The sequence below is a fragment of the Montipora foliosa genome, chromosome 8, assembly GCF_036669935.1.
Source record: "Montipora foliosa isolate CH-2021 chromosome 8, ASM3666993v2, whole genome shotgun sequence".
Classification (NCBI taxonomy): domain Eukaryota; kingdom Metazoa; phylum Cnidaria; class Anthozoa; order Scleractinia; family Acroporidae; genus Montipora; species Montipora foliosa.
In genome coordinates this window covers 3,444,493-3,469,492 of record NC_090876.1, presented here as the reverse complement: position 1 = coordinate 3,469,492, position 25,000 = coordinate 3,444,493, and the positions used below count along the sequence as shown (strand labels likewise).

Below are 25,000 nucleotides of genomic sequence, written 5' to 3'. Positions count from 1 at the left end.
AAATAAACCTACTTGTGAAAACGCCGTTTCACAGACGCTGTATGGAAGTTGCACGCTCCAGATGGGCTCCTGTCTGCGCTTATAAACAGAAGTTTCCTTTTTGATTTTCCTTGTCTTACTTCAGTTTACGTCATCGTTGCGATATGAAAGTGACGGGAGCGAATCTGGGTCGGTGTCCATCGTTTTATGGAAAAAACGCTTATATTCTGCCAAATTGACTAAAATCTACAGAAGTAGTTTTTTTGCGGGAAGTACCCCTATAAATCTCACTTCCCAAATTCTCTACAGTTGGTGAGTGTCTTAAACGCTTTAAGTCTTAGATTTCTAGATAATTAAGTTCAAATTTTCGTTTTGTTCGATCAGAAATGAGTGACTGATACTGTAACAGAGGGTTATTGTAAGGCTACGTTATCAGAGTTCAAAAAAAGAATCAAGGCACAAAAAAAAGAAATACAGTCTGTATCCGAAAAAAAATATATCATTCTTTTTTCACTCGTTCGATTGGACGAACATTCAAGCAGCACAATGCCTGTCTCCAACACAGAGGCCTCCTTCATCCTTCAATAGACCATATTCGTATTCTCGGTATTGGACTGCAACTAGCTTGCAATGGAGGCTAATGCGGGGGAATATATTAGAAAGTATTTGCACTTGAAAAGATTCCCCCGCATTAGCCTCCATTGCAAGCTAGTTCCAGTCCAATACCGAGAATACGAATATGGTCTATTCACGATGCAGAGCGGAGTATTGAAAGGGGGAGAGGGGAAGGGGGGGGGGGGGGGAGAGAGAGAGAGCGAAATTTAGTAGCGCGGGGGACACTGGGAAAGGAGGAGAAAGAGTCTTCGTTCACCCTAATCCCGTCGTCCCTCGCGCTTGTTTCTTTTTTCCTTCTTTCTAATTTGCTTCGTTTATTTTCGTGTAAAGGAGCCTTTGCGGAGGAGAGAGGCACAATGAAGTTATACAACAAACCCACCTGCCAACTCATTCAGTCGTCGAATACAAGCTATTTCAGGAGAACCCGCCCCAGGTAAAACGCGGTCACCATGGAGGGCGTTCCTTACACGGTAAATCGAATTCCAGAACCTTTCTTCCGCGGTATCGAGGAGATTCTCACTTGGACCACAAAGAAGCACCGTTTGAAGAGGGCTGATGAAGTCTGAAGAAAAAAAAACAAAACATGGATAAGTCTCGGCAAACTAAAACCATCTAAGGTTATGGCTATTTAACTTGACTGGGAGAGTACAAATGATCTGAACGAAACCCGTCTTCTTTCGGTGGTGATGATTGCTTGTAATCTCGCAATCTGATCGGCTAATTTGCAGTTGTCGATAAGAGTCTAGACAACGCTGTACACGTCATGCTCGCGTCAATTTGTCACGCAATGTAATAGCCAATCAGGAACGCCCATTTTGGGAAATAACCCAATCATATTGCGAGAAAGTTATAGACAACGCTTGCTCTTTCTTCGTGTCATGATTTTGGTCACGCTCTGAAATAAAAAAAACTTTCTTTGGCGTTGAATATTGTGGTAAAAAAACAAATCGAAAGTGGTTCAGCGTTGACTGTACTCTTATCGACAACGATATTCGTCATCACAGTGGTCAAAATGTTGTGGACTCACGAGGCGCAGCAAGCCTCAGCTAGTTCCAAACCAACCAAACCAGAATAATTCCTAATGATACTCTTCAGAGTTAAGCCCAGCGGCCACGACTAATGCTACGGTTCTCGTCATCCCAGAAGAGGTTGGATGTCGCAGGTTTCTCGTATCTTATCTCATGCTCTGGAACAGCATGACAACCACGCCCAATCATGATGGTCCCCGCACAGCGGATTGTTGGTAAAACTTTACGCATCTTTGTATAAGTACCGCCGGTTCTCAACGCGATTTCCGGCTGTAAATTTGGAAAAGGCAGGTAAATGGGTGAATCGTAATCAGTTATCATCATGACGAAAACCACCCAGCGTATTTGCGAGGGATTTTCTGAGCGTTCACGAGTCAATACTGTAGAGAACGATGGCTTCAACTTACTGTCGAGCGTGAAAGCGTCAAAATTGAGATTGAATTAAGAGTTTATTAGAACACAAAAAGATGTCAGTAATAGCCCTTATCGGAGTTATCAGCGGTTTTGCCACATGAACGAGGCTAATTGGTCATTTTGTATCGAATTGACCCTTAAGCCTCTTTTGCATGTAGTTTTAAATGTGCCTGCAGGCTCAACTCCAATAAGGTCTATTGAACATGCCAACGCTAAGAGTATAAAGTACAAAACTTTAGCACGAATTTTGTCTGAATGGATGTGTTTGACACTGGAATTGAAGTGACCCATTCTCATTCCCATGTCCCATCTTTCCTCTTTGCCGGTGAGGCCTTCGCACGAGAAAACGAAGGGCTCTAGAGACATAGGAAATTACAATTTTTTCATTGGTTAGCTCGCGAAAAATAAAATCTTGAACCGGAAGTAGAAGAAGCCGATTTGGCGCGGCTGGTGGGTAAAATGATCAGAGTGTCTTTGTTTAAAACTACGATATTACTTATTGCTTTTCTGTGCGACACGAAGGGACACATTCTCTAAGTTGATGTCACTTAAAGCTTCACATGGAGACTCTTCGAGTGTAAATGCTTCTGAGCGCCGCCATGTTTAATGCTATTGACGACTCATAAATGAACTCCGGAAGTCTCAGAATCTGGGGTCTCCGAAGCCCTTCGTGTTCTCGTCCGAAGGCCCCGCCGGCTAAGAGAAACGATGGAATGTGGGAACGAGAATGGAAGTGACCTTGATTAATAGTTAAAAATTTGCTTTTTTACCTGCCAGTCATTTAAAAGCGTTTAAAATGACAAAAGCAACAGCAAGCTCACCTTCATCACCTGATTTGTCTCTAATTTCATCTCTGACAACTACATATCGACATCTCTTCACCCCATCACCGACCACTGTTTCCTTTCTTCGTAGCACAGTCGAAGGCGCCCAGCCCGATTCCCAAGTTTCTATGGTAACGGGTCCTCCGACATCTTGCTCCCTTAAATCGGTAACATATGTCACCAGCTTTGCCCCAGTTGCAAAAGACAGAAGTTGTAGTTTAGGGTAAACAACATTTTGTAGCACGATAATATTGTATGACAAACAGAAATCTATTATCGAGACCTCAACAGTTCCCTTCGCGATAAGAACCCCAATATTAAGGTCTGCGAGAGTTCCTGTGATACGATGACACCAGTCATTTTCTTGATTGAACAAAACGGATTCTTCGAACTCTTTTTTGCTGTCAATAATTTTGTACATATGTAATTCTTCGTAGAGGCCCGCATGACGAAATGATTTAGTTACGTCACCATTAACCAGTGCGATTAAACGCTGATCTTTAGTATCACATGAATTACGTCTCGTAGCTTTACTTTGAGAATCGGAAGTGTTTTCCAACAACAAACCGTTGATAACTCGGGAGAAGGAACTTGGTGGTCCAAGAATCAGCTCGGCGTGAATCATATTTAAACAAATGTTAAACTCTTCAAGAACAGTTTTCCCTGAGCAGCGAAAAAGGTTTTTGACAACTTCAATGGCAAGATTCATTTCTTGTTCTTTCCCATGTGATAAAAACTTTCCTAACTTTGAAAGCACCTGCAAATTTCTGTCCATTAACTTCGTGTCATCTTTTGATTGAAAAACAGTAGAGTAACGGTCTGTCATATCCGTTGATGATGTTTTCTCCAGCACACTTGCACTTGTCAAATCTGATGTTGTTTCCTTCGTTCTACTGGGCAAGAAGCGTCTTCGATCACGAAATCTGATTCTACCCTCTGCACCCAATAAAGTACTTTCCAAATTTGGATTTTCAGCTTGACCTGAAGTTTTCCTGTCTTTCGAACTGGTTTTACTTGCATAACAAGGTTCCAATTTTTCCGCCAGCGTAGTTTTTGTGAATGATGAATCCAGCAAATCACTTTGACTAATTCCTGTCCTCCTATAACCTTCTTTGTGGCATATATCTGAGGTGTGGTCGTGCGTTGAGAGAGGCGTTTGAGACAAAAGTGATCCGGTTGCTGTCATCGCTTTGTTAGGAGTTTTCACAAAGTGTCTGCTCCCCTTGAATATTTCAGAGAGCCTTGCTTCTCTACGAGCCTCCTTGTTCTTAGGCTTCAGTTTCTCCGAAAGAGAAGACAGCAATTTGTCAGTTACTTCTTTTTCGTTGTCATTAGAAGAAGATAAATTCTTTGAATTCATTATTTTCCCGAGGGAACTCTTAAAGGTGTCCGTCTTATAACAAGCGGTAGTCTCACTTATGACGTTCTTCGTGTCATCGTCTCTTTCCTGTACAAACACAGAAGACAATTTATTTTTTCTAACTGTGTCGTGAAGACTTTCCTTTTTCGATGTTTGTTTTTCGAACAAAATTCCCTGGTGACAAGGATCCTCCTTTTCCTTGGTGTAACTCGTAAGGGCATCTAAAAAAGAAGCCTCAAATTCCTCTTCTTCTTCTTCTTCTCCTTCTCCATTGACAATCTTCCCACTCCATGAAGAATGACCTTCCAATTTCATCGACGCTAATGATGATACTGCAAACTGGGGAATATGGTCTATAACACCCCCATCGCTCTTTCTATTTGGTCCAAACATGCGGGTTTTATGTTCCTTTTTGCCGTCAGTTACGTCCCTAGTTCTCCCAATTACAGCAGAAAAATCTTCCCCTGTTTTAAAACTTTCCATTTCTTGTTGGAAGCTCTTGAATGAAGCCACAGAGGAGCCTGATTCAACGACGGGCACCAACCTTGTGGTCTGTGGGATACTGGTCCCTTTGTCAACCTCAGGAAATTGAAAGTTGTTCCATGCAATGTGACCATTACACCCTGAGATATGATCATCAACCCCATCAAAATACCATGATACATCACCATCATCCTTAACACAATCATCAACAACAGCAGAAGCAGCAGTTTCATCCTCATCATCAAGGACTGAGGATTGAAACACTGAAGTCGTGTCCGTGTCAACAATTTCACCGCCAAATGTTTTTACTGAAATGTGATTTTGCAAGGCTTCTGCTAGTGGAAGTGACATTCCTTGCAAAACATCCTCACATACTTCAAGGGCTTGCTCAAAAAGGTGCGCAATAACTGTCATAGGAACACCCTGAAAAGGAATGATTGCAGCAGAACATAAAAAAAAAACATATACTACTGACTAATCAGAAGATGAAATATTATCAAGCTATTTGATGACAGAAAACCAGAGGTTAAGTGAAAGTGTGGCTGAAAGGCACCGCACTTGCTAGTTGAGTTCTTGGGCTCGGTTCTTTTTAATTTTATGAATTTTGTGTCATTTTAAAGTCCCTAAAACATTTCTGCTCTTAAGGACGGTGCCTACTAATTAAAGATATTTTTGCCCATGTATGTGATTATGCAGGAAAGGTAGATCTTAACAAGTGTTATTGGAATCCGAAAAGAAAATTGGGGGTAACCACGCATTTTTCAAAGATAATTCATGAATAATATTTGTAAAAAGCTTTAAAATACAAAGCAATGTATGGCGTTCTTTCTCAAATTGAAGCTTAATTACCTCTCAAAAATGCTTGGTTACCCCCAATTTTCTTTTTGGATGCCAAGGACACTTACTAAGATCTACTTTTTCCGGATAGTTTTAAACCGCGCAAAAATATCCCTGTATTAGTAAGCATCACCGATGGGAAAACCGCGTATCTCGAGATGCGCAGAACATATGCGCAATAACAATAGTAGGCACCGTCCTTAAAAATGAAATTGAGAAACTACAAAGGTTCATGCATTGGAATGCTTTTAAAAAAATACAGAATGACTTATGGAACCTGTGACTTGATTGACTCTCAAGAAACACACGTCAGACTTTATGGTTAAGAGGCAGTCAAGTTAAACCCGGAGAGACTGCCAAAGGCTACAAACCTGATGCTGCAAGTCTTGTACTCCTTTGCTCCAGAAACCGGCCATACAGACAAGTGTTTTGCAGTTTGTTCCATATTTCTTGCTCTGTCCTTGACAGGCGTCATTGATGATAAACCCTGCTGGATGCTTCAAAGGGATTTGAAGTAAAACTGTTGAACTGATTCATAATATTAGGCTCAATAATTACTGGTCACTGTTCAGGAAAGGAGCCCACACCCAGGGAGGAATAAGTGGGGGAAGGGGTGGGTACTTGGGTCAATTTTCGCTGGGTATGTGCCGCTGGTCTCTCAGAATCCCTACCCCTTTATAGTCTATTTTATGGCCAATTATAGACCCCATCTTGGTCACTTTTGGGTAAATGTAATTTTTAGTCACTTTCTGTTATGCATAAACCTTACATAAAGCTTTTAAATAGTAAGTTCAAAACGGAATGTAATGTGACTAGTAAATAATAAATCAACAGCGCTACAGTTCTTTCTGCAACAACTTTTTTTACCCTGCATCTTCCCATTTTTAAATCCCACTAGCCAGAATTTTCTTACCCCCAAAATCCCGACAATTTGCAATCTAGTTATTCTAGTGACTGTTGGGAACTCTGTTGAAAATGCAACCCCCTTATAGTCAATCCAGACGTGAGAATGTGACCCCATCCAGTGGCACATCGCAATTAGCCCCCCCTCCCAGGGGGAATGCGGAACAGACTTGAGAGTGTGGCAGAGAGCCTAAACGAAGACTACATTTGAGAGAGTGGCGACATATTTTACTGATCAATATCCGTAAATCTGATACAGATTTCCTAATTAACAAAAAAATTTCATTTGATGTTCTTTGTTAAAATGTCTTGTATCAAAGAAATACCGGTAAACAAAGAAAATGAATGCTGATGTTTGTTCATTGTTCATCAAAGTGTTGTATAATACATGCAGTAATGGTAACAAATCCGATCCCACTGACATGTTGGTCAACACGTCTGCCAACATGTTGGCTAACTTATCACAAGTGCATCACCGACACAATACCAACACGTCAGGCAATACTCTACAAATATGTTGGCTGACTCACGTCCAACACCTGGGCTGCGTGCTTGAAGGTATGGATTAAGTGAAGCTCCACCTCTGTCCAGCAACACAGAATACTTACTTTTTAATTATAATAAGATGCCATACAGAAAGTATCAGTTTGAAAGCTTTTCCCTATAACAAACACTGTCCGCCATATTGACATCTTTATTAGTACCCAGTCTCAGAAGAGCTTGTTATTGCTAGTTTTTAGTCTCCACTCCGTGAAGGTTGAAAAAAGCTCTTTTTGTACACACTTTGAGTGACTCTGAGTTTACTCTAATCATACATTGTCATGTTAAGCTAAACAAATTACTGACTTTGACCTTAAAAAATTGGCACATGGCAGGAGGTATTCTGTCTATAAGAGAAAGCCTTCAAGCAATGGTCTATGCTCTAAACAAATGTTGTAATGCCTGGTACCTTGATGTCCATAAACTGCAACAGCTTAGAAGCACTACTGCAAATAACAGTATCTCCTTGACATGAAATGAACTTTAAACTGTGAAATGTAAACTTTCAATTAACAGCATCATCATCCGTTTACTAAGTAGGAGGCCTGTTCATTATCCATGATTAGCCAGTGACACTGACAAATGAATAGATTTAGCATTAGATTGCCACTCACCATTGACAAAATTTTGAAATTAAATGAAATAATATCAAGTACAGATACACCACTTTAATACTACTTCTTAGAGTTTTTATCTGGTGCCTTTTTCTTGCTTCATTAAATTACTGGTATATGTTAATTTGTGTGTCTGTAAATGATTTGGGTCATTCAGTCACAGTTTGCAAAGGGGTTAACAAGTCACAAAAAAAGTTTGAGTTAGTGAATGTGTGAAAAATCAGGCTTATGGACTCTAGGAGATATTTCTTTTCCTACACATGGTTTTTAAGAGACACCTATGACAAAGGTAATTTGACAAAAAAGAGCTCATGAGACCTATATCTAGAAAGACTACTGTTTGTGTCATCCAAAATGGCGGTGAAAGACATAAACAAATTAAAAGGTCTATTAAGTACTTAACTATTTCTCAAGAGTTATTACCTAAGCTGATCATAATTTTAAAAGTTAACTTACCTTTGTTGCGGACCTAATAGCGTTTTTACACATGAAGCTAAAGGAGGAAAAAATAATCCTATAGGTAAGTATAGTATAAAAAGTCTTATTATTGTGAACTATATTGCGAATATTTTTAACATGAATGAGGAGAATACTAATAGTACTAATTAGTTTTAAAGTATAAAAGTGTACATAGTTTGAATAGAGTAAATTTCCAGCTTTTATATATGTTTTATTGTATTTAAGGTTAATTAGTTTTAAATGTGTCCCCAATTAGTTTTACATATATGTATAATGTATGTACGTTTACGTATGTTTGTATGACATGATGCAGGATTTTTTCTGCATTAAAATAAAGGTGGGTACAGCCAAGGGATTAAATTGCCTTTTTTCTCTACAGGAAAAAGAGGAAAAGTTTTGCACTCTTTAGATATCCGTTTTTTGTGTCGTTTCTACATACCAAGAGCGCTTGCCACCAAAAAATTGTTGCTATTTTTCATTGCTACGTCCGCCATGTTTGTTTTGCTTAGTAACCTGGCTATCGGAAATTAATCAGATGACGAAATATCCGTAATAGTCGTTTGTTGAGAAATGGCTGCGGTGGCAGCTCGAACGAAAAGTTTACCGCTATTCCGGCATTCGCTTGCAATCTTGCAAGCTAAAAGGTATTTGGAAAGAAAGGATTATTTTCGATATGTACAAGGTCTTATCTTGCCTTTCAGTTTTCAGAGTGTGTGTATATGATGGCGATAAATTGTTTAACTTTTTCCAGATCTTTGCGACTCTTTCGCCGGTGTTCTCCTGGTTTTGAGTCGCTTTCAAGCCCGAGGGATAACAATCACAACTGTCAGGAATCGAACAAGCCACAAACATGTATGATACAAAAGAGGACGTTACTAGGGTCGATAATTCCATATCCACTGAATACGTCTCGACGGAAAAAATATTCAGAGAGACGAATACTTGGGTGAGCAGAAAGCGCTTTCTTTGAGATCTGATGGTATTTTTCGTATGTTGCACTTACGTGTCTTTAGTTGCTTTAGAAACTCGTAATTAGTCATTATAAAGTAGCGGGGTTTGCCAAAGTCATAACGAATCAGCAGTCCGAGACTCTTTATAAATGGTTTATTTTACCACATTCGGAGAGAAAGAAATTAATGTTATTAATGCTTGATTAATTAAAGTAAAGTAAGTGTGTACATTTTCGTACTTTTGGTACAGTGACAGTAACAAAGGAAAACTTAAGCCTTATATAAGTAAGAATATACTTCAAGTTTGCCTCAGTTCTCCTTTTCTCGATACCCTGTCACTGATGACTTGTGGTAATTGATAATTTAAACCAAACTGCCCCACAGCGGAGGCAGCATAATATGGAAGAAGAAGAACAACTTGGATTGAAAAGTAGAAATTTTGGTCTCAGCATTTGAGGAAAGCGACAAGGGAAGTAGCACCTTGGTGATCTTGCTGGTATTCTTTCCTACTGGGGAATCTGGCCTCCCTGCTTTGGTTAAAGTCCCTGGTAGCTGCCGCCTCTACAGCCTGGAGGTGCACAGGAACCAGTGGATTGATTACGTCAAGTTGCTGATTTCAGTCCATGTTCAGGTCCTGAGGTGCAAGAACAGAGAAAACTGTTACTGTCCGTGCACCAGTCTCAGGACGCTGCACAAGGTCGTCCATGACCCTGAGAGTTGTCGCTGTTTGATTCTCTTGCCTATTACCCTCTGGTATGAAAAGCCCAAACACTGATCATTGAAAACTAAATCTCTGAGCCAGACAAGACTTGGTTGCTAGCAAATCCAGTTCAATTTGTTTATCATTTATTAAAACATCCTCTTAATGCCAGATTTGTAAATGTGCTTTTTTGTAATCTGCAATCTGTAATCTGTAATCTGAGAAGGATTGGACACACATTGCACATAATAACAGTACAGTCGAACCTCGATTATACGGACCTCGATTATCCGGATTTCTCGATTATCCGGACTTTTTCTCTAGTCCCAATTTTGTCATGAATATTTATTAGTTATCATCAAGATCCGTAGCCATATGCTTTTTAAAACTACAGCGTTGAAAAGTAAAGTAAACGCGAGTTTGTTTCTCTTTCAAAAAGCAAAATATAGCAGCGCTCCAAAATGGAAAATATTGTTTTCCAAACGATTTGCAAATGTTTTGTTTCACGATTAAATGTCGCTTTCTTAATGTAATCAGTTTTTGTTCCTCACTAATATTCATATTCTCGATTATCCGGACCCTCGATTATCCGGACTATTTCGTCTAGTCCCAACGAGTCCAGATAATCGAGGTTCGACTGTACTACAGTAAACACCTGTATATAAGAACCTAGAATTTAAGAACCTGTTAGGCTAAAAATTTCCTTTTAAGAAGAATCAGGTTAGCCTTAAAAACAAACAGGTTCTTAAATTTAGAAATGACCTTGAAATTTCAGGCGACTGGAACAGATTGCCCTTTAAACTGCAAGGATCTCATTCAAAATGTATTTTTCATGATTATGAAATATAAAGGTATCAGTGTCCTCATCAGAGGAAATCAGATATACCATATCGCAGAGTAGTTATCTTTTGTGAAAATAAGAGCCAGTTAAACAACCTAGATAGCCTAAAACTACTGTAAATACCATTATCTGAACCTATGGGTCAAAGGTTCATTAGGACAAACCTTAACCAGATCATGCTAGTTGGAATTTTAATATTTTTGGCATGTAATTACTCTGTATGTTTAATGCAAAATTAATTGTTATTGTTCATTTATCATTGAATTTTGTTTCTTTCTGCTTTAAGTTATTCAATGGAGGACATGTATGCAGTTGTATCAGATGTGGATGATTACAAGCACTTTGTTCCATGGTGCAGGGATTCTGTTGTTTTAAATCGCAAACCAGGATACGTCAAGGCAAAATTAGCTGTTGGCTTCCCCCCTCTTGTGGAAAAGTATAACTCTTCAGTGACTCTTGTTGCACCTAACTTGGTAAAGGTAGGTCTATGTTACAAGTGATATTTCTTTACTTATGGTGCGTTTTTTTTTGGGAAAATCCAAAAACAGATTCTTGAATCCAAAAACAGATTTTGTGCTTTTGTGGCAAAATCTAAAAACGGATCATGAATCCAAACTAATTTCACACTCGAGGAGGATGCTTCGGATCAAATCTAAATCCGGATTTTTGAGATTCACCACTTACCCTAAGTGTTTGTTTTGGAAAAGGATGTGAAAAAAGTATTTTTTGACAAGTGGGTTTCCATGCAAAAATGATACACCACAGCGATGGTAACCATACAATTTACCATGCATGACAGTTAAGCCCAATTGTTTTTCTCATGCCATTTTTACCGTACAATCAATGATACGAATAGGTCGATAGTAGTAAGGTTTCCTTCAAAATTCACACCAGAAATTACACTAAAAGTTTCTTTACAGCAATAGTATTGTTAGTACTTTTCCTACATCCAAAAAGTAAACTGCAAAAATACCCTCTGTAATCTATTTGTACCTTAGCATGTCATTACTGCTTATCAATCGCTATGGTATTTTTTTCCTTGGTGGCATTTTCATTGAGAAATTGCTCCAAAACAAACCAGTAAACTTTCATTTTTTTTCTAAATTGTATGCAACTCTGGGTTTGTTTGTTCGTTTGCATTGTCATGGCAAATAATCCTTTTCCAGATTTCATGTTTTTTGGCGCTGAAGAATCCATTGATCTGAGATCACAAATCCATTGTTGGATTTTCCAAAAAAAAAAAAAAAACGCACCCTTAGAGATCAAGAGAGATAAACCTTTTACCAACCAGGTTTCATCAGCCCCTACTGTACATTATGGTTTTTTTTTTAGTTAAAATTGTGATCAAAAATAAAATTTTGGTAACACCTGATCTCCATGTTGCTCACCACCTTCCTGTGGTAAGCAACATGGAGATCATGTGAGGTCTGGTGTTGTTGTTGTTGAGTTCAATTGTGGCTCAAGTGTAAAGGTTCCTATTCGCACGTATTAGGAGGCCTGAATGACGTTCCAGTTTTTGGGAAGCTGTGACACCGGGTTTTTCTGGAAAAAGTCCAAGGCCCTGTTCATGCCTTTGATTTTTTTTTACAACCTCTCGTCGCAAGTTAAGTTGCTGCTCAATTGCGACAATGTTTTCAACTGTTGTGTATTTTCTATCATGAAACTGCATGCATGAAATACTTGTGCGATGATTTTTAATTAGAACCTGCAGCAGGAGTTTGTCATTATTTTGCCAGTATTGTTCTTTTTTCTACAAAAAATATCTTGCTCATTTTTTAAATGAGTATGTATCAACTCTGAAAATTACAGGCTGAATGCACAGATGGAGAGATGTTTACCTACATGAAAACCATTTGGAAATTTAGTCCTGGTTATCCTGGAAATCCCAATACTTGTACACTGGATTTTTTTGTAAGTTATGTAACAGCAAGATGAGAGTATTTATAAGAATGCATGACTTATTGTGTAATATATTATCAAGACCCTGTATCTTGAGTAACATAGCTGCTTGTTTGGTTTAAAGCCATTTCTTGAGCAAGAAGATTAAAAGCCACTCAAATAAAGTGCAATTTTGTGACAACCTAAGTGAAGCTTTATTCGACATCAAAGGAAATCTAACAGTTCTTGTTCCAAGATGAGCATTTTGCAAAATAACCTGTCTGGTCCTTCTTAGTATATGCCATCTGTGGTTGACCTTCTAATGAAAAAAACGTATCTTTGCATAATTTGCTGCAATGATTATGGATTCAGAAAGAAATAATTTGTGCTCCGACTGGTCACGGATTCAACCATATCTTGGTGCAGTCATGCGTTAAAAAAATAGCCATTCACTACTTGCACAAATCCCATTATACACCTCTTTTACCCCCAAAAAATCTGCATAGGCATTGTTTTCGACTTCTCTTTGGACATTTTCGTGTCCCAGGAGAAATTGCAAACAATGGTTGTGCAAAAGTTTTGGAGGGTAATAGAGGTGTATTATGGGATTGTGCAAGTAGTGAATTGCAGAATTCTTAATGAAGATCAAACATTTATTGCATTGTCTCAAGCTAAAACACTTACCGGTACTTGATATTGACCAATGAGTCACTGAAATGTCTTTCCAGCTCGTAATTATCGTGAAATAATCCCCTTGGTGTTATAAGATTGTAGGGAAATAATCACTGAGCCCTTTTGGCCTTTTGAGTGATAATTTGTTGTCAAGACTTAGTTTGAATGTCTGTTTTGCAGATTGAGTTTGAATTTAGATCTGTTCTCCATTCCAAGCTGTCTACTATGTTTTTTGATGAGGTGGTGAAAAAAATGGTGAAAGCATTTGAAAAGAGGTGTTACTATCTCTATGGACCTGGTCATCTTCATGATGCAAGCAAATCCAGGACAGAAGCTGCTGGTATGAATAACAATGCCTTAAATTCACTCTTTATTAAAAAAGATCATGACATTTGCTGCAAAATGACAACACGATTTCACACAATTATCGACCTCAAATCACATACGATCACACAATTTATGAAATAACTCACAAATTTGACGAAATAAACTAAAATACATGTTATTTTTTTCAAAAACCTTGATCTATGTGTCATTTTAAAGATGATTTACCTTTGGAAACCTGTGGACTCTTCGTTTTTGTAGACAATCAAGTTCGAGGTGCTGGTATCCTACACTTTCGAGGCCTGGTGCTAGTTCAGTTCAATCAAAAAGAGTTGCCTATTGGCACAGTGCAAACAAATCCTCTTCAAGCTTCCAAATCAGAATTACTGATATATATGTGAACAAAAACAAAATGTTCAGCAGCAGAAGATCTGCAACTTATTTCAAATATCGTAGTTTAACACCCGCTCTGTCTTCGAATCAGAAGACATGATGCCATCTTCCGCCAAATTTGTGATAGGAACAGCAATTTACTGTACAGTACATAAAGCTTAAATCAAGCTGCTAACAATGTGCAAGAAACTACCAGTTATTTTCGTATGTACACAGTATGTAGTTTGACTGTGCTTCCTACCCAGTTTTGTTGAGCCAAGTTCATGGATAAAACCTCGCATGGGTGACAGTCTACTTACCTGATTTGTCTTTTTAAATCAATTTAAGCATAGATGCTTAATTATTGTTCCCTAATGTTCAAATTGTCTTTATTGTGCTCAACACAAAATTGGTCATCTTACTCTGAAACCTAGTAAAACAAGCTTAAAATAGCTCAGGATAAAGTTGCACAGTTTGCATAATTTTTCACACAATATTGCTTCCTTGTCCCATAATCTGTTTTGAAAAGTTCACACAATAAATTTCTGTTTTCTTGTCGCACCCTATCGGAAGGCCTGAATTTAGTGATGCCCATACCCTTCAGGTTCTTTTTATTTTATTCAAGATTTCCTTAATAATAGGGACTTGAGGTTTGTTGAATTGTTGCTGACCTTCCGTTTAATATTGATCTTATTCATCTGTAAAAGTTATGTCGTTATTGTTGTACACTCTGATTTTAGAATATATGAAAATAGTATATTTTTCAGGTTTGCTTGCAGCTGCTTAAGTTGCTTTAATCTGACTTTCAATTGACGATCTCTGTAACTTTCACTTCATGTATGGATTTGCATTGGTTTGCACCAGGTTCAAATCCTGTTCTCGCTACTGGCTGGATTTATCTTTGGCAGGAATGATTTTAACTGTACTGTGCATTACAAATAACTACTGATTTCCTTGCATCCTGCCACTGCAGTTCTGAACCATTTGTTTATATAGTATTCCCATTTAAAATGTAAACAACTGGGTCACCAATTTATTTGTCTATCCTTACTACCAAGGGGAACAGGGGTGGCCTTAGTGGTGAGAGCACTCGCCTCCCACCATTGTGGCCTGGGTTCAATTCCCATTCCCAGTGTCATATGTGGGTTGAGTTTTTTGTTTGCTCTCTCCTTGCTCTGAGAGGTTTTTCTCTGGGTACTCTGGTTTTCCCCTATCCAGAAACAGCAACACTGTCAAATTCCCATTCAATCCAGATTGCACAAACATATGTTGAAGAAGTTCCTGTGCGCTCTAAAGGTGTCCCATGGGTAAACAAATTACATTAATTTTACATTTTTTGTTTACAAAAAGAAACATTTCCCTAAAGAGATGTTACCTTTGTTGCGTATTTGTCATTACTTTTGACAGCCATTTTAATTTCTTTTCTTCCAGGATTCCCCAGATGACATAAGGAAAAAAATTGCTCAATGTATACCACCCTTCAAGTAATTTACAATAGATAATCAATCTACGACTTCATATATTTAATAGAAATCATAGCTAACCAGATAATGCAAAGTTAACAGCTCTGAATCATGGAATATTTATCTGTAAATTTTGTATTATGTTAACATTTTTCAAAAATTTATGCAATAACTGAGAAAGAAGAATATTCATTCACTCTCAAGCTGACTACAATACTATGGTTTTTTTTTGTCTTCTGTTACGGAGTGATTAAGGTTCAGAAATCAAGCTAGTATTTGTTTGTTACATAGTTAATAAGCAGCACCTGCTTTGTTTGGTGACTGTGGAAAGAGTAGTTTTTTGGCTATTGAACAGGAAACTTGTTAACCAAATTTCCTACAAATTGAATGACTTAGTTTTATTGTTTCAAGGCTTTAAGTTTTCACATGAAGGACAAAGGTGTATAAACCATGGCAGGACCATCACCAGTTTATTTATACTGATTGCAAAAATAATATTGCTCTTAACATTTTATAGTGTATGATAATTGAATCAACAATGCCCTTCAAAAAAAGTTGAGGCTGCATTGCCGTTTATTTTAGAGCCTGCTTGTTTTTTGGGGGGAAAGTGTGGGTGTAATTCTCAGTTTTCATTCACACGACCAGTGACCGACCATATTGACATCAATTCCTGAAAGATTAGTTTAGAACACTTACATGGCTGTCATGACATTATGTGAAAATCTGTGATTAATTCCTGTTGGTTGATATTGTCACAGGGAACAGGTAGTCCCCAGTTTTTAACGTTATGTGGTCTGATGACAAAGACTTTTGAAATTTTTTTTTTAATCATGTAACTTTTAGCAGCAAGGGAAAGGCCAGGAAAGCATCTAGGTGCCATATAATTTCATGTGTGTTTTTTCAAAATGCAAGTGAAACTAAAAAAACTCCTCTGGCTCTTATTTCTTGGGTGTCAGGGACCCCTAGTTTCATTTTCCAGTATCTCTCAATAAATTACCGTAATACCACACAAAAAAAAAGAATTATCAAAAAGACCACCCGCTACCTCACAGGAGTACTGGTATGTATGAGTCACCTTAATGATAATAATAATTTATTAGTAATGTTATAGTAACTCATTATTATTATTATTATTATTATTATTGTTATTTGAAAATAGAAAATTGTGCGATGGAAAAACTCAATCATTTGATATTATCCATCTTTTAAGTGTTGATACCACACAGTTATACACCTTATTCCAAAATGGCCACCATTTTAGTATTCCTTTGTTTCCATGCAAATTGGCCCTTATAGCCTCGTTCAAGGTTAAATATTCTTTTGAATTTTACGTTTGAAAGCGAGGCTGTAAGGGCCAATTTTCATGGAAACAAAAGATTACTAAAATGGAGGCCATTTTGGAATAAGCTTCATGGCCCACTTAGTTAATTGCTTTTCAGGTTTTAACTGTAGGATGAACCTTATTACTTTCCTCCAATATAACAACCATATTTGCCAATATTTTCAACTAGCAGTACTCTTAAAATTCCTCCATGACTTATGTTGCACATCTTTGTAATCATCCTGTGATATGTCAGAATTAATGAAATGGAATTATGAGCAGTCTTTGTACTGTTATATAGTAATTATTTTATGGTGTATTTTCATGGCTGGCAGGCTCCCTTCCCTTGTAACTTAGAGCTGAGAGGTCACACCTGGGGGATACACAATGCGGCTTGACCATATTTTTCGTAATAAACTGATCTTTCAAACATTGCTATTGCCTGATTATTGTCTGGTGTTGTTTATTCTTGGAGACAATCACTGCAGATATGATACTTCAGTAGTGAACGCCCAACCCCATACAGTAAATATTCTTAAGATTTCTTGAAAATTTGTTGGTAGTGTTCTGGAAGCGGCATGTTGGTGCACTAAACTAAACTCTGCGAATTGAAATTTACTTTTATGAAAAAATTGCATTTTTGCTTGTAAACACAGCAGCTGATCACATGACCTTTTAAGGTTCTTTAAATTACATACCTTGCTTTACAGTCAGGTGTTCATTACCCGACCAATGAATGGAAAAGTGGGAGAGGTTGCCTTGCATTTTGCTATCTGCTATGCAAACCTCCATGTTTTTCAGAGTGAGCTGCAGATATGTGGTAAATTCATTCAGTTTTTAAAGGAACGATGCATGATACAAGGTCCTTTTTACTGGGTTGCCATATGTGGCAATCCAGGTCAGATTATGAGTTGAATTTTTCCTTTTTTTTTCTGTCACTACCCTGCTAAGTAGTGTCTTTGTGCCTAGAATATTGGTAGGTTTCAGGGGGTAGTACAAATGCGTAGATTAAATAATTTCTCGAAGATGTTAGCTCTTCCAGTTATTCTGAAATTCGAGATGAAATATAAGTTTATGCATGTATGTATGGTACCTTTAGGAGGGCGCGTGCATACACTTCGTAATCTGCGACTACAGTGCTTACCATATGAGAAATAAAATGACTTTTCCGGTGAATATTAAAGCCATCAGAAACTTATGGTAAATTGACAAGGTCGGTTTGGAGCTGTGAGTAGGAGTGGGATCTGTCTCATATGGATTAGGGGCCGACATTTCCCTCCCTCAATGCCGTACCGGACGGAAGGTCGGTATCTGAAAGCAGCGAAGTGCCAACTGCTTCCAAAAGCGATCGTAAGGCCAAAATCCCGGGATGTCTCGTTTGGTACGACACTCCAGCGCCATGTCTGGACGTACTGCGTGTTTCTCCTTTGTGCAAAAATTTCGTCAGCGCATGCGTAAATGTTCTTGCTCTAGGATACGTACGATACCGAAAAAATATGCTGGTTTTCACAAGGAATTGACATTTCAGTTGATTCTATAAGCATGAACGTAACGGTGAGGTGAGAGATGGCTTCATGCAGACTGGGACGCCTAAAATGCTCTGTTGTAAACATGGTGGTACACAAATGAAGTTGTCTTTCTGGGCCCGATTGTTCGAAAGCCGATTAACTTAATCCAGGATTAGCGTAAACTTTGGTTTCATATTTCCAACTTTTTGGTGAAAGTTCCTTTGCTTATTTTTGTTATGCAAGATTGACTTCTTCTAATGTAAGATTTTGTCAAATATCAGCATTGAACAACGTTTGGTAGTAGAGAAATAAACTGCTTAGTTAATTTTTAATCTGGGATTAGTGTTAATCGGCTTCCCTGGCTTTCTGAGGACGAATTCCAGGACCTACCGATAGAAATTGGGCAAGTTTTGAAAGCTAAAAACTTCAATCGATGCTGTATTTTGCTGGTAGGACTGGGTGGCCCGACAAGAAAAAAATCTCCGAAATGAGAATCGAGGGTCTTCCCATGTCGTGGAATGGCAGAATTACCCAGAATCCTTTTTTTGGCATGAACGAGGCAACTTGAGAGGCACGAGGCTAGGCTGCCGGAGGAAAAAGTGAGAAGACGATTTCAAGCCTAAGCAGTAGCCCTGTTGTGTGCAGTTAACGTACACTTTTGATTTCTGAACAAGTTTTTGTCGTAGAAAACTCGCGACAAATTTGTGCTTTTTTTCGCTCTAATCCTCGTGTCAAAGGAACCGCACAATGTAAATAAGAGAATAACGAGACTTATATTTGCAGATTACCTGTTCTCTTACCACTAACGTCAAAGTCTACATCTCTATGCAATACTAGTAAGCTCATTCATAATTTCTTCTCATTACTGTATAAAAGTCTGTTTTTTAATGATTTTCCTGCTACTGTATGTGAAAAATATTGTTTTCTCTCCGGTCTTCTTCTTAGTATGATCTTTCCGGAAATTGTAGTCTGTTCCTCAATAAACCCGGAAACAACCAGTTATGGTCTTAATTCTTTTTCTCACTGTACTTATCAGCCAAGATGTGGAATGCGCTACCTGATTTTCTTCCGTACCACTGAGTCAACAGGTTTTAAAATGAGAATCCAAGGCTGCATTTTGTATTGCCGCTTTTCTTTTAAATTAGTGTTTCTTTAAATATTTTATATTTAGTTATGCATCTGTGCATGCTATGAATTTTTGCTGTAAATGTTATGTCGCGAAGATGTTAGCTCTTGTAGTTATTCTGAAAATTTCCTGTCGCGCCGTATCCGATCAAAGTGAGGTGTAGTTTTAATATATTACTAACTGCGAGTTTCAATAGACAGGCCGAGTGACCCACACTACAGTATTTTATCTTTTCTCCTGCCCTTACCATTCCGGAAACGAAACTACTATTTCTTTTTTTGAAATAGTTCCTTGTTGACGCTGCGAAAATGTCATTTGACCAAATTGGAAATGCGGCTCCTCTGTCTCCCGCAATAAAATAGGGGACAGGAACCCGTTTCTCGAAAGTCCCGAAAACTTTTCGGGCCAGAAAAGCCATTTATAAAACTGCCAACCGCTTGTTTTGGAAAGCGGATCTTTTAACCTGTTTTCAAGGTAAGAGAAAGAAAAATAACTGTGAAGTTTGACGACTTAAATTCTCTCCGTTCTTCAGATACAAAGGGAATTGTGACACCTAAAAATGGCCCGTAAAGTTTCGGGACTTTCGAGAAACGGGCCCCAGCTGTTGGATGAAAGGCATGGCTACCAAGCATTGTATACACAGCGGACCTAACAACTTGCTATAAACTTTCACACACCATATTTTTAGCACTGCAAAAGAAATGGAAAGTTTCATTGGGAGGGAAAGTAAGTTTTTTGGGTTTCCTTGAAAACCTTGCTGAGAGGTTCTAATTTTCCTTTATTTTAAAGGCTTTCGCTATCGGCTTATTATGTATTTACGTTTTGTTGCAGCAAAGTGTCAGAAAATTTCGGTCTCCTTAATTGCGAAACGAAACTTGGACAAAAAGATAGAAAAATCATCAGATGATATGTAAGTTGTACCGATAGACCGATTTCCAGTGCCTGCTTAAGAATAGTTAATAGTTGCATTTCGAAGAAAGAATAGAAATTGAAACTATAAACTTTTGGCATAACTAAAGAATTGAATGACAAAAGTGCTTATTGTTTTGTGTTTCGTTTTTCAAAAGCTCCAGAGTAATTTGCATGTGGTGACCCTGAATTGTGAAGTTGCCCCTTACCTCTCATATATATATTTTTTGGGTGGTGGAACACCCAGACCACAGACATCAGAATTAACTGTAGCAGAAAAGACAGCACCTGATGTATCCTGATTCATTTTACAAGGAGGGCAGCTGACCTCTTAAGAAGAAGAAGGATTGCCTGTTGTTGGTGGCTCAGTGTCTGTTCGGTCACTTACAAGCCTTTTATGAGTAGCACAGCCACCAAAAGAGATACCTTCCGTATTCTTTTTACCACCTTTGATGAATTGCATAGCCTCTAAGCCATTGGATTTATATTTATTCCAAATGATGAGTCATCACGCTACCTCTGCTTGTCCTTTTCAAAGGTGCCCCTGTGTTCTCTTGACCCAAATTCAATGTTGGCCTCAATTCCACCAGCCGTTCATCCTCTCTCCATTTGCCAATCTCTGATAAATTATCACATCTGGAACAATTTTCTTGCCCTTAGGAGTTTAACTTAGAACTGGAGTAACACAGGTTCAGTAGTTGCTGCTGCCGGTATCTTTTCAATTGCATGAAAAGTCTAGGTCATCCCCTTTAATAGCCTGCGAGCGGGCTCTCCGAGGTACTGGGGTTGGGGGTGGGTAGAATGAGAGCCTCTCCTTCTCTCCCACCGAAGAGAGAGAGCCTTTAATGACTTTGTGTTCTGATGATGATTTTACTCTTGACTATAGTGCTGCTGAAATATTGAAGTTAAGTCATGTCCGACTAGACCGTGAGCGGATAACTGAAATTGACAACTTAGATTGCCTTGGACCTGTCACTAATTTATACTTACAGAACGTAAGTACTTAGCTTTTATTACAATAAACTAACTAGTTAGCTCAAAGAGAGGAAATAATATTATATGATACAAATTTTGTTTTTGTCTGTTGTGACATTTTTTTACTGCTTAGGGCCTTTCTGACATATAATATGACAGATTATTTAAAACTTGTGGTTCCCCTTAGGGGTTTTTTATTGGCCAAATTTTGAAAAATGTTTAAGAACCCTAACAAGAAGGAGGCATGCAGTCTTCAAGTTGTTGCCTATAATAAGTGCATCCGAACAGCAGCACTTTTCCACAGGTGACAGGTGGCGAGTGACAGGTGGTGGGTAGCAGGGAGAAGATAAAAGATTATTTTTTTAAAGCTTTACTGATTAGCACTTCATTTTACTTTTCATAGACCTCACTCATTTCAAAGGTCTTGCTATAGCTGCCTGATTTGTGATCCCAAATGAATGCAAAGAATGAACTATGTAGCTCAATACCTTTCATGGGAAAACCAAACGAGAAAACAACTGTCAAGGGCTAAAGTATAAAAATAGGCCATAGAGGGGGCAGAGATGTCAGTGGTGTTGGTGTTGAAAAGTGCTGCCGGTGTCCAAATCGTTAAATGGAGACTACCAAGTTAGTGGTCTGAGTGGGAATGAAACTCAAGAACCCCCAGAGTTCTCAGATGTGCCAAGTAGAAAAAAAAAGATGGACGATAATAGCTTATAGAGGGGCTCTTGAAACTCCATAGGACCAGGGCCAAGCTATTAAGATTCATGAACTACTATTATTGTAAACAAGGGGACTAATGTAAAATGTGTTGATTTTATTGCACGGTTCACAAACAAAAATTGGTTTTATCTAGAATGAAATAACAAGACTTGAAAATCTTGAAGTCCTTCCCAGACTGAAGTAAGTGATAATGTTGTCTCCAAATCAATGTAACCTTGACCCATATTCAACTATTTTTCTTTTTTGGAACTTAATTAATAATGGTAGTCGGACTGAGTGGAGTCCAATTTGGTCTGTAATAATACCAGTGATTAGCAAATATTGTCTGATTTGTTTAAGCATGAGTATGATTACAGGCCGAATTGGACGACACAAAGTCCTGTTACCAATTAATCATAACCATTACAATTTGCATTGAATGCATTCCTTTTTCACTGTCTAATGTTACAAAATTGGTCCATTTTGGAAAATCCTCAGTTTGGTAGGGAAGGTGGTTGTCGCTATGGTTATTGTGCTAAATTCTGTGATTGGTGGATAAAGCTGAGTGCACTTAATATGATTGCCTGATGTAACTGTCCGATTACAGCCAACTGTTCGATTTCACTGTCCAATTACAACCCTGTACAATAATTAGTGAAAAATAAAGCTGTTAATGCACCAATCAAATCTGAGAAAATTGTAATGGTTATGATTAATACTATAATAACTATTACCGGTAGTTTTCGTACAGATAGTGAATCCTGTAAGCATTGTAAAAAAAAATTCAACTTGGCTAAATTTAGCTTGAGTAGGTTGAAAGAGTGCCATTTCTCATTTTGTTCCCTTTCCAACAGATTCCTGACAGTGGCTGGAAACAAAATAAGTAAAGTGGAAAATCTCCTAGTGTTGAAAAAGTTACAGTTTTTGGATCTTTCAGATAACAAGATTAGTGATTTTGATGCAGGTTAGAGGTTTTTTTCTGTCACTTGATACCCAACCTTGTCATACCAAAAAGCACAAAATGGACATCAACAGCAAGGGTTACAAAAAAAAACCCTGTTCAAACATTAAATTATGGAATTCGAGAAATAGGAGAGAAAGCTTTAAATATCCAATTTTACCCAACTGTGCCTTGTTGGCAAAAGAGAGGGGTCTAGCATGTCAGTCAGAGGTTTGTGATACCTGAAAAATAGCATGGCTATTGAGGAAGCATAAGCCCACTCTTGTTGTGCTTGCTCTCTTTTAATTTTTCACTTCTTCCAGTTGAAGATACTCCTCAAACATGGTTACTGTTAGTAGCGTGTTTTACTTAAATTTTCTTTTCTTTTGTTTTTGTCCTTAGGAGACTTCCCACCGAGCTTGCTTCTCTTACATTTAAAAGGAAATTCTTGCACTCAGCAACCCAACTACAAGTGAGTTAATCTATTTTTTATCTTGCTCTCTGGGTTTTACCCTACCCTACATTCAAGTGGATCTCCTTCTTGCAATCACACCAGAGCCATGTATCACAAAAAAAGGAGAAGGGAGAGAAATTTGTAAAAGCCCGTCTTATGACAAGCTTTGTTGCGTATTGATTCTGGCAACCAGCCTATATGACTGTTTTTTTTAGATCTCCTGTTCATTCACAATGTAGCACGTGGCCAGTTAAGTTAACAACAACAACATTTAGAAATATGTTTTATAAAAAAATTAAATGCTAATAGAAACAGAGAGAGGCCTTGCTACTTGAGATAACTGAAAAGTTATAGGGTGCAGGGATGGCGCAGTTTTGAGAGTACTTGCCTTTCACCAATGTGGCTCAGGTTTGATTCCCAGACTTGGCGTCACATGTTGGTTGAGTTTGTTGAGTTTGTTGGTTCTCTACTTTGCACTGATAAGTTTTTCTCTGGGTACTTCAGTTTTCCTCTCACTTCAAAAATCAACATTTTGATTACTTACTACTCTGCACCACGAGGTTTCTCCAGGTACTCTGTTTTTTCCCCTCTCCTCAAAAACCACCATTTGATTTGATTTGCATCAATTTGTTGATTTTAGTTTACAGTGTCCCGAATTAGTGCTCTAATGCTAGAAGACTAGACACTACTTTAGAGTTAAAAAAGGCAGGCAGGCAGATGTTGTAGATTTTATGATCAACTTGCACATTCTCACCCAATATCTGTTTAATGAAATATACAGAACTTGGTGACATGTAACGGGACCTTTAGATGGGAGAACGACTACGAGTACATGCGCACACACACTTTGAAAAATGTTGGCCTCAAAACCTTGTGCGCAGATACGGTCCCCATTATATTAAAACCTAGGAAATCAACCACATCTATAGGTCATATTCAACCAATGTCTAGAGACACTAATAACAATAAAGAAATGTACGACTTCTGGTAGACGAACAAAAGAAGATAATGAGAGATCTTTTGTTTTCGTCCACCAACATGGCGGCGGTGACGTCACATGCAAACCTCCTATTGTTGGTTTTCACTCACGTGATCAACAGCCATGATTTTCAACGAAAAAAAAAGGAAGCGTTTGCATAATAATAGAGTTCAATTCCCGGATTTGGTCGGGGCATCAACATGGCCGCCTTTTCTTTGTTTAGGGGCACCAACATGGCGGTCGTGACGTCATGTGAAAACCGAGAATATCCACTCAAAATCTGTTCCGTTTACCTCTTTCCCTCCTAAAAGTGATACCAACAGATTTTGCCTTGTCTAACTTCAGACAATTTTACTCCTCAGTAAGGAACCCTCTGTGGGGCAAGCGGTTTATATCTATCGTGAAATTCCCAAAAGTTGAGAAATAACAAAATAAGAGTCAGGTGGCTTAGTGGTTATCTATCAGGCCTCCCACCACCACTGTGAGCAGTTGTTCTACTCTGGCCCCGGTTTGCATGTGGGCTGAGTTTCAGTAAAGCTCAACCTGACTTGAGGGTTTTTCTTGAGGTACTCTGGTTTTCCTCCCTCATCAAAATCGACTCACAGCTAATTAACATCTAGCTGTGGTGCTGTGCTCTGACATCAAACATGGACTGTATAGTGGCAGCCAGAGGTGCCTTTGTATGCTTTCAGCCTGATATCGGGAGCTGCGCCCTTTCGCAATTCAGTCCTCAATACTGCAAGGATAGGGTGACTATCACTGCCAATTATTATTATTTTTATTATTAAATTTTCCCAAAGCTTATAAATTAAACTCACTGATATTTTGGG

General features: G+C 38.3%; 3 protein-coding genes across 6 annotated transcripts in view; 2 read left to right on the top strand and 1 right to left on the bottom strand.

Annotated features, from left to right (window-relative positions):
- LOC137968060 (uncharacterized) overlaps nucleotides 1–8,566 on the bottom strand; it is a 12,404-nt gene extending 3,838 nt beyond the window's left edge. The window contains exons 1-6 of one of the 4 annotated variants that reach the window (XM_068814682.1): nucleotides 8,496–8,566; nucleotides 8,054–8,090; nucleotides 7,393–7,471; nucleotides 5,912–6,037; nucleotides 2,858–5,126; nucleotides 974–1,156 (exon numbers count right to left, since the gene is read on the bottom strand). In XM_068814682.1, coding sequence (XP_068670783.1) covers nucleotides 974–1,156; nucleotides 2,858–5,126; nucleotides 5,912–6,037; nucleotides 7,393–7,471; nucleotides 8,054–8,090; nucleotides 8,496–8,550 — 2,749 coding nt within the window. In that variant the 5' untranslated portion in view covers nucleotides 8,551–8,566. Of the gene's footprint in view, nucleotides 1–973; nucleotides 1,157–2,857; nucleotides 5,127–5,911; nucleotides 6,069–7,392; nucleotides 7,559–8,053; nucleotides 8,097–8,495 lie in introns of those variants that run through there. The other 3 variants (XM_068814685.1, XM_068814684.1, XM_068814686.1) reach the window with 3 other exon arrangements.
- A 37-nt stretch (nucleotides 8,567–8,603) lies between these two features.
- LOC137968062 (coenzyme Q-binding protein COQ10 homolog B, mitochondrial-like) lies at nucleotides 8,604–17,011 on the top strand. Its single transcript, XM_068814689.1, has 6 exons — nucleotides 8,604–8,700; nucleotides 8,808–9,002; nucleotides 10,834–11,026; nucleotides 12,357–12,458; nucleotides 13,278–13,437; nucleotides 15,225–17,011. Exons 1-6 carry the CDS (start codon nucleotides 8,627–8,629, stop codon nucleotides 15,236–15,238), a joined length of 738 nt encoding a protein of 245 aa, XP_068670790.1. The 5' UTR covers nucleotides 8,604–8,626; the 3' UTR covers nucleotides 15,239–17,011.
- A 2,778-nt stretch (nucleotides 17,012–19,789) lies between these two features.
- LOC137967665 (leucine-rich repeat-containing protein 46-like) overlaps nucleotides 19,790–25,000 on the top strand; it is a 13,952-nt gene continuing 8,741 nt past the window's right edge. The window contains exons 1-6 of the mRNA XM_068814192.1: nucleotides 19,790–19,937; nucleotides 20,043–20,121; nucleotides 21,007–21,115; nucleotides 21,952–21,998; nucleotides 22,652–22,761; nucleotides 23,140–23,209. Coding sequence (XP_068670293.1) covers nucleotides 19,913–19,937; nucleotides 20,043–20,121; nucleotides 21,007–21,115; nucleotides 21,952–21,998; nucleotides 22,652–22,761; nucleotides 23,140–23,209 — 440 coding nt within the window. The 5' untranslated portion in view covers nucleotides 19,790–19,912. The remainder of the gene's footprint in view (nucleotides 19,938–20,042; nucleotides 20,122–21,006; nucleotides 21,116–21,951; nucleotides 21,999–22,651; nucleotides 22,762–23,139; nucleotides 23,210–25,000) is intronic.